The 16,327-nt window shown below is 36.4% G+C and overlaps 1 protein-coding gene across 1 annotated transcript; it reads left to right on the forward strand.

Moving 5' to 3' along the window:
• The first annotated feature begins 296 nt into the window (after positions 1 to 296).
• On the forward strand, positions 297 to 15,052 carry LOC134755184 (retinol dehydrogenase 14-like). The gene is made up of 6 exons (XM_063691694.1): positions 297 to 668; positions 1,371 to 1,606; positions 2,909 to 2,999; positions 4,366 to 4,514; positions 9,365 to 9,437; positions 12,160 to 15,052. Exons 1-6 carry the CDS (start codon positions 381 to 383, stop codon positions 12,328 to 12,330), a joined length of 1,008 nt encoding a protein of 335 aa, XP_063547764.1. The 5' UTR covers positions 297 to 380; the 3' UTR covers positions 12,331 to 15,052.
• The last annotated feature ends 1,275 nt before the right edge of the window (positions 15,053 to 16,327 follow it).

Consider the following 16,327-nt stretch of genomic DNA (forward strand, 5'->3'; position numbering starts at 1 on the left):
CATTCGCATTCGGCTGTCATTCGGTTACAAACCTTTGTGTGCCGTTTGTAACTAAAATTAGATCGACGAACGTACGAGCTGTGGCCGAGACACGGGACGAGCCACGAGGCGAATGTTTAATCATTAGCTCGACGAGCTTACGACTTACGAACTCGAAGCGAGACACGAGACGAGCCGCGAGGCCACGAGCCGAGCCACGAGCCGCGAATGTAAACTAGCAGGTTTCCGAACGAAAAGTCTTTGACCTTTGGCCGAATGTCACTTTTGACATTTATATTTTTCTCAGGCAAGAGCCGTGTCTCCGCTGCGGTGCTTGAGATAACTGAAAATTGAAATAAAAAGCTATTCATACCGAAACCAGCTAAGTATTCGTACTCGCGATGGTTTCGCAGCAAATGGTATACGCGGCAGCGGTGCCCGTGGGTGTGGTTTTGGCTATTGGACTGATACGTAAATGGAGGTCCAGTAAATGGGGAAAATGCTTAAGTAACACTTGTTTGAGGGGTAAAACGTTTCTAATTACGGGTGCGAACAGCGGGATAGGGTTGGAGACGGCCAAGGCGCTGGTGAGGCGGAAGGCTAGGGTGATCTTCGCATGCAGGGACATCGCGAAGGCCAAGGAAGCGATCACGCAAATAAGGAAGGCGCAGCCGACCGGCGGCGAACTGGTAAGGAACTGTTTTTACAAAACGTTTACAAGCTTTGCTGGCTTGGTTTGTGTATATTTAATTCATGTTCATTTCTTTATTGCAGATAACAAATGATCCATATTACATTAAAATTATGTACACAGTTAAAATAACAATAAATAGGAACACTAAAAAGTTATTAAAATAAAAATTAAATAATTTCAGTAATACAAATAAAAAGGTACATTTAATTACTAACAAACACAAAATAAATATTAATAATAGTTAAAAATCTGTCAATTCATTACATGCAAACTATTCCAGTGTCTCGCAATCTCCCCCATTATAAACTGTTAGCAATCACGCCCAGAATGTCGTTGTTACTGATGAAGTTACATCTACAATTTCACTTTTCTGTACATAGTGTTCGTTTGTCTGTCATTTTTAATTGTCTACTCTCAGTCGCTCAAAGGTTGACTGGAAGAGATCCCTTACAGGGATAAGTTCGCCTTTGTACATTGTATACTTTCTGTTTAATTGTATATCTTAACCTGTCTTATGTGCAATAAAGTGTTTACATACATACATCTGTATTACAGAGTTATTTATCCTTTCGAGACCCGGACAAATATGACAACACACAATAACATACACTATGGTGTATTTATAATAGGTTATATATAGCTGGCTACCCAGGGAGCCGACGGGTCTCGAAAGATTAATACTCATTATGTTCTACAGATCCCCATGCAGTTGGATCTAGCGTCCTTTGAATCCATTGAGAACTTCGTAGAAGTAGTGAAAGCCGGCTTCTACAAGATTGACGTGCTGATCAACAATGCAGGTGTTGCGACTCCATTGAACCTCGGTCTGAAGACAAAGGAGGGATTCGAGATAAACATCGGTGTTAACCATGTTGGCCACTTCCATCTTACTAATCTGCTGTTGGATCATTTGAAACGGGCGGCTCCAAGCAGGTATGTTTGTTAATTAACGGACCACGTAGAAATCCCCAATTCACGCCTCATTGCCACCTTAACCTTACAGTCCTAAAAATTCTGCTTATATGCTGATGATGTTATAGCACGGTCATTTTTCACTGTTGTTGTATTTTGACCGAATACTTGGTTTGTCATGGGCCACTATTTATTGTAATGATTTTTTTTTTCATTAATCCTATTGAATGACATCTTAATATGCATAACTTACATACATAACCTTAGAATAAGCAATCTTAGCATGTAAGTACTTTAGAGTATAATGTATAACTCTTAGTATAATGTATAACTGTATTTGCATGTATTTATACGTAAAAGCAAATAAATGACCTGATTCTGATACTATCATTTAGCACTAGCAAACAAACAAAACCAACAAATCAACAAAAAAGTCCGAATGATGGACTACTAGTACACTGAGACAAAGATTGTCTCATAGAAAAGTTTATTTTTCTGGATGACATGGGTTTAGATATAAAGCTTTGATTTGAAATAATAGACATGATACTAAATTACAATTATAGTACACTATTGTATGTTTTTCGTAGGTTGTTACGTTTTTATAAGAATTTAGGCAGTAAAAAATCCTATTTTCATGATATATTTTTTTATACTTCCAAATCTTCCAATATTATTTAAGTAAATTTTACAGTTAATTTGGAAACAATGTCAAGTATTCCTTTTTTTTTTTTTTTTTTTTTTTTTTTTTTGTCATTACAGAAAAGTGACATTGAAAAATATTTATAAATTTGTTGCAACGGACCTGAATAACAAGAAGATGAAATTGAAAGAAGGAAGACGCTAATTTTATGCTTTGCTCCCATAAGAATGTTACCCAGTTATTTAAAATCGTCACATCTTTACAATGCAAGGCGAAGAAAAATTAATCTATGTTATTTTTAACATTGTTTAAATTAACAAGTTTGGGAACAAATCAAATTATTTTATTAAATATTTTGATTTGTGTTTTTTAAAGTAGTCACACTACTATATATAAATTAAAAAAAAGTGGCGGGGTGGCCTAGGGGTTCATGGCGTTAGCCGCGATAGCTAAAGACGCCGGTTCGAATCCGGCCTTCACCACTGGAGGGCTTCGTCACTTTTTCTTTAATATATGACATCTATTACAGTTTTTAATTGTTTAAATTATTTAATCTTTTTGTTGTGAAGCATATTTTTATCAGTACAGTTATTGCCAGAAGCGTAGTTCTTATATTAATAAGTTTAGGTATAATTTTACTTTTCACCTCGTAAGATGTCTATATTTACATTTTATTTCAGAATTGTGATCGTGTCTTCCACTCTTCACGAGAAAGGAAATATCAACTTTAATGACTTGAACTTAAAGCAGGAATCTGAATTGGCTGTCCAGGTAAGCATATTGTCAACCTTACAGTTCGAACATGAGGTACGATGAAGCAAAATACCCGTTCTAATACCCTCCCGGTTTCTTATGCCCGGAAACCACGGACTCCAAGCGCGAATATGTGCCTATTTCCCTTCACAGCTTTGTATACAGGGCATTACAGGGTGACCTTAGCTATTGGACTAGTCCTGAAATCCCACGTAGGGTTACTTCTCAGGAATGCTCTAACGTTAATATTTTTTTAATAAGAACAAAAGAAAAAAAAATTCTCAAACAAGTTATTTCCAATAATCGACAACAAAAAGAGACACACTGTATTAATCATTGGCAGTGCTTTTGCGAATTTGTTCGAAAACATGCGGCAATGATGACATTTGTCAATAGTCAGAATCTTAAGTGTCATAAATAAAAAAAATCAAAAAGGTCGAAGAAGGTCATACTATTTATTACCTGGAGCTACTAACACATACAGGCTGCTCCAAAGTAAAAAATCGTAATTTGTTAATTTCTTCGTAACCGCTACACCGGTTGTTATGATACTTTGTATACTGGTTCTAAATACCCTAATGCATATATTATGTACATTTCGGCTTTGTCCAATGGCTAGTGACACCCATATTGGTACCGTGCGAAGTACATAGTGGGGGTAAGTAAAACGATTGCAGCGCATGAGGTGGTAAAAATTGACAACTAACGGATTAGCGTCTTTAACATTTCATACAAGTTATATGGGTCGAAATGGAACTTTAATTTACGATTACTCCTGAGATATTCATTTAAATTGTATGGTGTAAGGGACCATTTGTAATCTGTATGAAATGCTTAATTTGATAACGTATTTAATTTGATAGGCAATTATTAATACTGTATTCGTGTAAATAGCTGCAAAATACCACATACTATAAAATCTTTTTGTAGAAGATAAGAATGGGTATAGTAAGTTATCCTTAAAAGATAGACATACACCATCGCGGACTTTTTTGTAGAGCAATGAAAGAGAGATCTTTCCACCATACATTGTTTTGTTATATCTCAAACGGGTTGGGCAACGTTTTTAATTAAAGCTCTAAGCCAGCGTGATTTTTTTCTGAATTCATTACCAAATATTGTCATATTTCAATCAATTTACACAAAACCTTAACAAAATATACGCCTTAACCTTCCTCAAGAATCACTCTATTCATAGGTGAAAACCGCATTAAAATCCGTTCAGTAGTTTTCACTGAAATTATTACGATTTACTTAATAGTTTTGACAAAATACAAACCTATAGTCGCAACCGCGTGGCGCTGTCATCGTACACGGTCCCAATACGTTACGAGTATCGTTTTCCTGACCTACATTACGTAATTAATGTACGTTACTTTTCCAGGGTAAACTGAAAGGTCGAAACAACCCTGGCTACTGCAACTCCAAGCTCATGAATGCGTACTTCGGTCGCGCCTTGGCCGACAAGCTTAAGGATTCAGGAGTTGACGTGCACACCGTGTGCCCGGGTTTCTGCTATACTAATTTGTTCAGGTGACATTCTCTTTCACTTTGTACGTAAATAATGGGGCATTTATATTTAAGTGTTGTTACGCTATCTTTATAACACCTATAGAGCTAAGAAGCTGATATTTGGCATGATATCGTTTGATAATTCAACGGTATATAATACACACATTGCAAGTTATTAAGGTGGCCACTGGCTGTATACGCGGCACGTCCCCGGCAGTGTACCTGCACCTTTTTGTGGGATGTCCCTTGCCATTTCAGCAAAGAGGGCGCTGGTGTAGATGGAGGTCTTTCAAAATGTCAAATGCATAGTTTTGGGTTTCAAGCTTTTTTATCGGGAATTATCACTCCTTATTCATAATTGTGTTAAATCTTTGTCCATCTTTGATTAATCATGATAAACACGACCGGTCTGGCCTAGTGGGTAGTGACCCTGCCTGTGAAGCCGATGGTCCTGGGTTCGAATCCCGGTAAAGGCATTTATTTGTGCGATGAGCACAGATATTTGTTCCTGAGTCTTGGGTGTTTTCTATGTATTTATGTATTTGTATATTATATATATCGTCTGAGTACCCACAACACAAGCCTTCTTGAGCTTACTGTGGGACTTAGTCAATCTGTGTAAGAATGTCCTATAATATGTATTTATTTATTTAAACAATAGATATAGCTCAATAAATGTTAGTGGTTTAAAAAAAGTGCCAACTAAAATAAACTCAAAATTAAACAGGTTGAAAAAAATGGCACATTTAGACGTTAAAATACTTTTGTGCATATTAGAACGTATTGATTTTATAAAAATAAGCATAAAAGAATTTTGAGATCAGTTTTTCTGGACCTACATCTACAGTGGCGCCAACTGGTGAGCACAAAAACGGTAGCCCTCATTGGTGACTACCTTCACAACATGCTGCCACTCGTCTGTTGGGTGCCTTCCTGGCACATTCGTGAGCCACCAATCCACTGCTGCATTAACCTGTTCCTTCCGTCTCATTGGTGGTTTTTTTCGTGACCTTCTGCGAACCACGTTCGACGTGTTGCCTCTCCGTCGCACTTGTAAATTCGTACGTAAGTGTGACAGGGAAGCAACACGTCGAACGTGGTTCGCGGTAGGCCCTCTGGTTCCATACCATCGCTCTTGCATAAATATTCAAGCGATATTTATTTATCTGCCTCATCGCTCTTGCATTGCATATTCGAGTGATAGAGGCAGATAAAGAAATTACGATATTCTATTTTCGCGGCAGAGCATCAGGTGATATAAATTCGGGGATACTAAAAGGAAGCTATATATTTTGTTGGGAAATTAATATAATTAAATAACATCCATGTATTCTGTAATTAAAACTTATTACTTCCAAACTGCTTTCAATTTATCTAATTTCCATTTTCCCAGTTTTAGCTGGATTATGGTAAAAGGATAAGCAATAATGTGTTAATCCACATTAATTTTGCAATAAGATGTTAAATCAAAAAATGACGCATAAAGTTGACATTTTATTGCAAAATTAATTTGGGTTGACACATTTTTGCTGAACAGCATTCGTATATGCAAGCGTAAAAATCATGTAAGGTGTAGCGGGGCAATCCCGACTGCGGGAAATTTCAACTAATCGAAATATCTTCCATGTTTTATATTATTAACTACAATGTCACTTATGTTCAGATAGCGGAAAAGCTTGTTCATAATTTCACCATGGGTGGCTTTCATAGACCGAATGCTCTATGATCGCGGCCATTTTGTTTTCGCCAAAATTCCTTGTGTGCGCGTGCGAGTTGGCTTCTCAAATATTCTATAAAAATAGTGGTTTCTAATGTGTTATTATAAATTTTTCAAAGGTGAGTATCATTCTTATAGCCTAGTTTATGTTTGTGTGTCACATAATCTAATGTAGTTTACGTTTTATTAGTATTTTGGCGTTAGTTTAAATAACCCCACTAAAATTGAGATATCTTTTTGGTAGTTGAAATTACCCCTTCATATTTTATATTAAATTGAACAAACACATCACTAGATGTGTATTCGAGGTTTTTATCAATATAAATACCTCATTTTAAAATACTGACCCTGTCTAACTATATTTTATTCTTTCATAAGTCTTTATTGTATTACGCGTCAAATTTTACATTAAATTATACTCTGCTATAGTAATATCAGGTTTTATCGCAGATAAAAATAAATAAAGATGTGTAAACCTTTAGACACATTATCGACTGTTTTTTAATAGACACTAGTCCCATCACTATTTACTATGGAGACCAGTTAAATTACCCCGCTAAAATCTAGTTAGTATTTTTTTGCAAAAACTAACGTAGCTACATAAATAAACGGGTTCAATTTAGATTCCTTACGCTATGCCTAACCACAGGAGCTCAGGTTTAGCAGAGCAAGTTCACTGTAACGAAACTTATTATTAATAGTTAGAATAAAACCTTATCTTGGTTTTATTTTTACTAATCTACAGTATGAAGGCAATCAATTGTCAGTACTGTAGATGGTAGTTTTTGGTAGTCAAAGTTGTACTTTCTAAATTATCAGTCGAAATTGCCCCGCTGCACCTTATTTACTAATTCCAAAGATAGATATAACTCCGTAATAGATGGATACAGTCTAAGGAAAAAACGTGCCTCGAAAATCAAGAAAATTTGATTCTCGTTCAGAGGGCGCTACTAGCTTTGGCCTACTGTCGTATAGATGGCGTTGACGGTTTCGTTTGTTATTTAACAATTTTAACACATATCAGTGAAAAAACATAGGTCAAAATCATAAAAATAAATAATGCAAATAAAAAAAAATCATTTATCCATATTTAAATACATTTTATCGTATTTTTATAAATCTTCATTTTTAGTTTTAAAGTGTGTCGACAGATGGCAGTGAATTTACTGGGGTTACAAAATTTACTATGACAGTAACGCTCTAGTATAAGTTACTCTATGCTAATTCCTATATTGCGGTGATAATTTAAAATGCCACAGTATCTGAGTCCATAGTTCAACTGATAAATGCCGACCTTTTTATCGCTAGTCTGTGAGTTACGTACACGTTAAGACTACTAAATGATATTATATACTTATTTACATTTACATCAAGGCTAATATTTATCTAAAAAAGAAAGGTCGTTTTAAGTGCATGCAACAGCTTGAAGGATTACAAGTTTCAGCCAAATAACTTATTGTGAGTTGTCATACTTGTATGTATAGCGGTCGGGGTCCCTTTGTTTGATATAATTATTGAAAGTCATAATGTAATGATTGTCATATTATCATTAGTCATCATTATGAAACAGTTAACTTTTCAGGATTTTCCTCGTGTTATCCTATAGATAGGTTAGGTTAGGTTTGTTTTATGGCAATCCTGAAAAGTTACGCGTTTCTTAAAAAAACCAAATTATGACTAATGATAATATAACAATCATTACATTATGACTCAATAATTATGTCAAACAATAGAGACCCATAACGGTCACTTGTGTTTTATGGCGTACGGTGTCAAAGCCAGGATGCGAATATCCTCTCGGGTATTCTCGGCTCCGTTCGGCTCAGCATTGCTCCGAGCAATTATTAGAGTTGACACAACTTGACGTCCATTTGCGTATGTACGACCACAGATAAGATAATTACTTGAATTTTGACAACCCTAAATAGCTGAAAGGGGTAGTACCATACATAAGAATGGGACAGCATGAATCGTCCCTGAACCGCTGTCAAACTTCGGTTTCCTGTCTGTACGGTAGTACTATTACTTATTATGTGGTCAAAGTAACCATCTTAGGCTCTGTCTTCACTTTCCGTCAGGTGTGACTAGGGCCAATCGCCGATCAGTATTATTTTAAAAAAACCTTCATGCTTTCAAGTATTTAAGGTTTATATTTGCTTGCTTGTATTAATGATTTTGGATATGACGAATGTCGGTAAAAAGTTCAATTTTTTTTCGGCATGTCAGGATATATACAGGATGAGAAACGACTAACCCGGCAGATTTTTTTAAGGTGTATTCCTGACCGCAATTAGTGACTAAAATGTTAATAAAAGTTTTCTGAATCCGGTCTTGTATTTTTAGAGATACAAGTAATGATAACATATGTAAACATGGATACCAGTGCCCTGTTTATCAAATGCTTGTAGCTTGTAATACAAGTGGAAGTCCCTGTCTAACAAAAGCTGTCAAAAAGTGAGTTCCGCTTGTATTACAAGCTACAAGCTTTTGATAACCAGGGCACTGTGGCCCGTTTATCAAAAACTTGTAGCTTGTAATACAAGTGGAAGCTGTCAAAAAGGGACTTCCACTTGTATTACAAGCTACAAGCGTTTGATAAACAGGGCACTGGTGTCTGAAATACATATATTCATTCATTCATTCAATGACGATTCTCGTGAAAATATATGTGTGATAAGATAACTCGGTGAAAAACGTCTTTTTGGCTGCGACGCTGCCACCATGTGACTTGGTTTGACGGACGTCAAAGTTTTAGAGGAAACATGCAAAAAATGTAAATTAAAAAAAAACTACTTATTTGTTGTAGTTTATTTAATTCGCCAAGGTGTAAAAAGAAATAACTTGTCAAATGCACAGTCGCCATCAGATATATGGGAGCGGCCGTGGTGCTCAAAAATATCTGAACACGCACCTAGCGCCTTGACAATAGTGGCGTGTTCAGATATTTGTGAGCACCTCGGCCGCTCCGATATATCTGATGGCGACTGCAAAAAACAAATAAATAAAGGAAATATTTTTTTTTGCCGAATTTTACATAAAGTCATATAACATGTTTTGCTTCATATGACCTTAGGAATGTGTGGTTATAATTTGTCGGGTAACCTTGTATCTTGTATATAATCAGATTTTCTAGATTTATTAAATGTTGTTTCAGAGATTCACTGAGATGGTATCACTTCATTCTGATGGCGCCGATCGCTTTGCTGTTCATGAGGTCATCTCAGCAGGCAAGTACTCTTATTACGTACATTTATTTCAACCCTTAATTATTAGTCAAGAAGAGAGAAGTAGAAAAATTTCGTACATGAACCATCCTGTCCCTATATCTATTAAAGGTCCAATTTTATAATAAATAATGCAGTCAATAATAAGTAACTCGTGTAGTAATTACTATACTTAGCATATCAAGGCTGAGCGGAGAAACGCAAACGGATAGGCCAAACAAATTAGATTTTTTCGAAGAATTAATTCTCAGCAAGCTGGTAATCGTTTTAATACCTTAATTTGGTCCTAAATGTCTCTTGTGTGCATAAAATTTTGCTTTTTTTTCCGTTTTTTCCTTGTAGTTTGAAAATGGTACGTCAGACAGAAAATTTGTTCTAATCATGATGAAAGTTAATATCTGAGGTGAGGATCCGAAACGTTCTATATCCCTTTAACTGTACAGATAAAAAAAATACAAGATTTAAGCCTCATCGCCCCTTTAAAGTCCTAAAAATCCGTTAGCAGAAATACCTATTGGCAGAAAATGCTAACTAGACCCGATTGTAAATGTGATTTAATAAATGCTAACTAGCATAAACACTTCACTGTAACTGTATTATGAAAGATTCTATACCATTTTATTCCAACACCAGGGGGCCAAACCAAGTAATAAAATTTGGTAGAAATAAACGCTAAAAGAAACTGAAATAATGAATGGAAATGATCACGTGACTTTTCGTTGCATCTGTAATCCTGGTACATTTTTACTTTTCCAATTGTCATCTCGAACCTCGAAATATAATGAATTGCTTCTAAAATGGCTATGGCCTTACCACCGCAGACCATTGTTGTAGACATAGAGTAACTTATAATAGAGCGGTACTGTCATAGTAAATTTTGTAACCACAGTAAATTCACTGCCATCTGTCGACACACTTTAAAACTAAAAATGAAGATTTATAAAAATACGATAGAATGTATTTAAATATGGATAAATGATTTTTTTTATTTGCATTAATTATTTTTATGATTTTGACCCATGTTCTTTCACTGATATGCGTTAAAATTGTAAAAAAACTAACGAAACCGTCAACGCCATCTATACGACAGTAGGCCAAAGCTAGTAGCGCCCTCTGAACGTGAATCAAATTTTCTTGATTTTCGAGGCACGTTTTTTCCTTAGACTGTATCCATCTATTACGGAGTTATATATATCTTTGTTGTAGGTAAGTGTTTGCTTTGGCTATTAGGCTGTCAAGAAATTTGGTTATTGGATCTGTTATCCTCAACATTTATCTTCTTGCATCAATAAACGTCGCTAGAGGTACAGCACGTTTCACCAGCTAGTAACCAACTATCACGTGGTTGAAGAAGCAATATCCCAGACTACGATCAGCAGCGATATCGTCGGTCTGTTGCCCACCGAGCCATTCTCACCCCAGACTGGCCTATCTATTTGTTTATTAAACAAACACACCCCACTCACGTGAACCTTTGACGCAGAATCGTGGGTATTGTGTAATGTTTTGACGAAAATGGACAGGTCAGTGGGTCGCAAATCTTATCGAAAAGCAAAAGACATTGTCGAATGTAAATTAATAAAATTAAAATGTATGGCGGAGGGCATACAACAAAACTTAAGACAGGAGCGGGGAGAAATTATGAATTTACAAATAAAATAAAACTATGAAAACGGATTATATCGCGTAATTTATAATACATCCCGACGTTTCGAACCCTTTACAGCGTTTGTGGTCAACGGGTGACTGAGGAAAACTACAAAGTGCAAAAATACCCACATACTAAAAATAATGAACCATCATAGACTATAGACTTTAAGGCTGGTTGTACATGCAAAATCGGTTCATAAGGCTAGTTATACAATACAACTATTTTCAAGTAAAGATACATATATATACGCGATAAAAACTACGCCGGTTCCAACCCTACACCTCGGACCCGAGAAGATTGAGTAACTATCGCGGTAACCGAAGACAATATTAATTTACAAATAAATTATAATTTTTAAACAAATTTTCAATAAATCATAGAAAAACATATCTTGATTCAGCCGGCTTCGGTACCATTAATAGGATTTTGAATTGGCCAAAATCGTTACGAATCAGGCCTTATATGAGTTTCTTTTTCTGAAATAATGATAATAATCATAAGCCCCCGAAAAAAGAGTTTTAAATTCTAATACACTATCTAGAATGCGTTTGTACGGGACAACCCGTGGAAACGCTTCTCATATTTATCATTGACTGTTTTTACACCACTATGCGGAAGCGGTGCACATCCCTGGCACGTAGGGTGCGGGGCAGCACGAACAGCGTCCTGAGGGCATTTGCGTCAAGGTTTGACTGTCAGTACATGAACCATTGCCATATGATATATGTGCTGACAGGCAAGCCAATTTACTGTATGTAAAAAAATAAAATAGAATGCTATGTATATATACTAACCTTAGTTGTAAGGCTTACTGCTACTAACACATGAAATTTATTATATAATTTAATATTAATTTTACATGTAATTTAATTGTATATGGACATGGTCTGAATTAAAGAATATTCATTCATTCATTCATTGACGCTGAAAAATCCAGAGGTTTCACTCTACTTGTTGATTCTGGCAAACAATAAAAGAAATTATAAAATGAAATAGATATCATATATACTAAAAATAATTTGATTTATTCCCTAGCTAGTTAAATAATAAAAACGTTTCAATCTTTATTTCCAGGGTTCAGAGACGGTCGTATTCTGCGCATCCGACTACAGTATAGAGGGCAAAACCGGCAAGTTCTACCGCGACTGCGTCGAATATACATCCAAATATCCCTTCGACAAAGAGGTCGAGACCAAACTGTGGCAGGCCACCGAGGACATGGTCAAGGCCAGGAGGCCCTTGTGAGACCAAACACCCTCGCGGCCATACACCCAACCAATCACGGAGTCGCAAACACCCACAACTCAAACCGCCCAACGTCCGCAAGATTTAAACATTCGACCGCCGCCTCCCGTCAAACTTAAGCGTCAAGAGAAGCCTAAAGAGACCCGGAAGCCTGAGAGGCCTAAGCCGTGGCAGGAGAAGAAGACCGAGTCGCGGCAGCGACAGGAACGGAAGACTCAAGCCGGCCCGAAACGGCAGGCGCCGGGGCAATCCACTTCGAAGAAAAACTAACCCGGATTCGAACCCAGGACCATCGGCTTCCGCCCTAGGCCCGGGCCTAATGGGCCTTAGAGCAAATCCGCCACTGTTTTGACTATAGTTAAGCCATTTACGTCAGAAAAAAAGCGGCAAATTTAAAAATAGGCGCGAAGGGTAATCCTTCTATACGAAATTTGAATATCGCGCCTTTTGCTACTGACAGAATTTGACCCACTTCCCGATTTCCAATGAAGCTGAAAATCTGCATACATATGTAAGTCGGGTGACAATGCAATATTATGGTACCATCGAGCTGATCTGATGATGGAGACAAAAGGTGGCCATAGGAACACTGTGATAAAACACCGAAAACTTATTGTGTTTGGGGTTTTTGGAATTGTCTCGATGAGTATTAGTTGCCTGTGGAAAGAAATGTACAGTCAGCGATAAAAGCTTGTACCAAAAATGAAATTTTTGCCAAAACAATTTTTATTAATGTTACCTATAAGATTCCGTGTTGGTGTTATGGTGTAAACCCCTAGTGAATCCTTTTAACCTAAGACCCAGCGTACAAATTTTTGTACATATTCCAAAATCTATTGTGAACTTTTGTTGAGTAACTAAGGGTTCCAAATTCAAAAACAAAACAAATGCTTCTGGGTCTCAGGGGGCTAATTTAGGCATCAATGTCTTCATCTAGCACAATAACTATTGCATGGAGGTCTTCCGGTTCGAGCGCCATCTTGATAGTTACCATCGTGATTAATTACTTTGTTTTTTGCTCATTAATATTGTTTAAAGTGTAATATCGATAGCTTATTATACAGTAAACTAATGTGGTAGTGTGCAGTAAATGGAGAATTAATTTTGAAGCGCGTTTAACCATCTTGGAGTCAACGGCCGGTAGTCCACGTGCTTCTTGTAAAGTCTAGCTATCGATTTACAAAAGCTAACAAATCACCGTACACTGTCTTGTACAACCGTACAATTTTTGTCGTTTTTAAACCTCTTAATACCTTGATACTGGCGAAATAGTCCCACTGGGCTGAAGCCATAATTTTAAAAGAAGAAGAAGAACTATTGCATGTATATATCCCTATTGATTGATGTTGGGTAGCTTATAATATTTAACACGAAAAATAGTTCGAATATCTGCAGAAATCGGTAGGAATAAAATTAAACGATTCAATATTATTATCGATCAGGGCCTATTATATTATTCCACCCTGTATATCATCAGCTAGCGCATTCAGATGTTTTAAAGAGGTACATATAATGAATAGAATTAGTGTTGTGTAAAAAATCATATGTATGTATGGAAAAAATATTTTTAAAAGTGCATATAATTTTACCGGCTTTGCAATAAGCGGAGAGAGGTAGAATAAAAGTTACATTCGCGCCAACTTAATGCATGAATATAATTTCGACTTCGAATTCACGTATATGTGAAAAATGAAATAGTATGTGTCATATTTGATACAAGGGCTCATTTCTTATTGTACAGTCGCCATCTGATATATCGGAGCGGCCGAGGCGCTCAGAAATATCTGTACACGCCTCTATTGTCAGGGCGTTAGAGTGCGTGTTCAGATATTTTTGAGCACCTCGTCCGCTCCGATATATCTGACGGCGACTGTACGACTTGGATAACATTTCACAACGAATATTGTGCTAGAGGACTTTTAGCTTAATTATTTAATCATGCTTTGATTTTAAAAGAAACATGCGTGTTGGGTGCACAAATATCTTAAAAAACCGGCCAAGTGCGAGTCGGACTCGCGCACGAAGAGTTCCGTACCATTACGGAAAAAAAACGGCAAAAAAAATCACGTTTGTTGTATGGGAGCCCCATTTAAATATTTATATTATTCTGTTTTTAGTATTTGTTGTTATAGCGGCAACATAAATACATCATCTGTGAAAATTTCAATCTAAATCTATCACGGTTCATGAGATACAGCCTGGTGACAGACAGACGGACAGCGGAGTCTTAGTAATAGGGTCCCGTTTTTACCCTTTGGGTACGGAAACCTGAAACATGAAATTAATGTAAAAAGAAACAAAATTAACCTCGTAAGTTCCCGCGTCCTTGTACAAATACAAATTTCGTCGACTTTTAACTCTTATTTGAAATAAAAGAAAGTTTATCAAAAACCAAAAATTGCTCCGGGTCTTACGAAGTTAAGCCATAATTTGTAATAAATAGTAATAATTATATCTTTATTTCTTTACATTTAGTGCCATTATTCATATTCCATTAGCTTAGTTAGTGGGAACATAATAACATGATCTGAGCATAATATAATGCCATAATTATACAAATGTGTCATATCTGGGGCCCGTTTCTCAAAAGCTTGTAACTTGTAATACAAGTGGATGTCTCTTTATAACAAAAGCTGTCAAAAAGTGACATCCGCTTGTATTACAAGTTACAAGCTTTTGAGAAACGAGCTCCTGCTGTAACTTTAATAATAATGTTGATGGTAGCTAGGGCCCGTTTCTCAAAAGCTTGTAACTTGTAATACAAGTGGAAGTCTATAACAAAAGCTGTCAAAAAGTGACATCCGCTTGTATTACAAGTTACAAGCTTTTGAGAAACGGTTCTCAAATTTTACATTTAAGGGTATGTTGATGTTAGTTAAGAATTATGACGTTATTCATAAACGCGTTACTGGCCTGAATTAGCTATGAATCGTTTGTCCTTATCACTCATTTTGACTTATGTATTTGTATAAAAGGGATAAAACATAATTTGTGCCAGTTTCAACCAAAAGGGTACTTATTGCCGCTTGTCAGTAAGGCGCTATTTCCGTATAGCTTCAATTAGAAATCAACTTTATCGACAAGCGACAATGTGGTACCTTTTGGTTGAAAACGTCACATTTAACTAAATCAGGCCCGTAAAGTTAGTATATAAAATAGGAAATTAACTAATACGTAGTTACGTACTGAATTGAATAATATGTTTTGATATACTTACAATATAGCCTTGTACAGCACCTCACTGTATGTTGCAACGAAATATTAATTGTGGTATTTTATATAAAAAGGTACCTTATTGTCGATGGCGCTTACGCTATTATAAACGATGCTCCGATATAAATTCAATTCAATTCAATTATTTATTTCAGGCAAATGCCCATATAATTTGTTAGTAATACAATTAAATAATAAAATTAAATACAATGCCGTGCGGCATAAGCGTCATCGACAATAAGGTCCCTTTTCATTGTAAATGCCATAATTTGCTGCTTATCTCAGGCGGTTGGGAAAGATATTGCACAGTGAATAGGGAATATTACGCGAAACTGCGTAGGGGGCGCCACGGCCACAATCTGAGGGTCTATCGTGAAACAAGAAAATCGAAATTTCGCTATATAACATCTCTGTCAAATTTAGCTATCTAGCATGTCTGCCACTCTTGCATATTCGAGCGATAAAGAAGCAGATACCGAAATTTCGGATTCGCGTTTCCCGGTAGGTCCTCTGTAAACAGACCGCCTTGATGCATCAATGTCGTATTCTATTATCTCTGGAAACTTGTCAAAAAACTGTTATAGGCACAGTATGTATAAGTTACTCCATGGTTTACTAAAGGGGCTAGTGCTGCACTCTGGTGGCAGAACATTGCAGTAATATCCCCTACTAATGACCGGCGACAATGTGAAGGCTAGCCACTCGCTTACTTACTCGTATAACCAGAAAAGGATTAAAATACCAAAATTAGCTCCATGCATGAATTTATTTTTATTTTTGGATT

Source organism: Cydia strobilella, chromosome Z, assembly GCF_947568885.1.
Source record: "Cydia strobilella chromosome Z, ilCydStro3.1, whole genome shotgun sequence".
Taxonomy (NCBI): domain Eukaryota; kingdom Metazoa; phylum Arthropoda; class Insecta; order Lepidoptera; family Tortricidae; genus Cydia; species Cydia strobilella.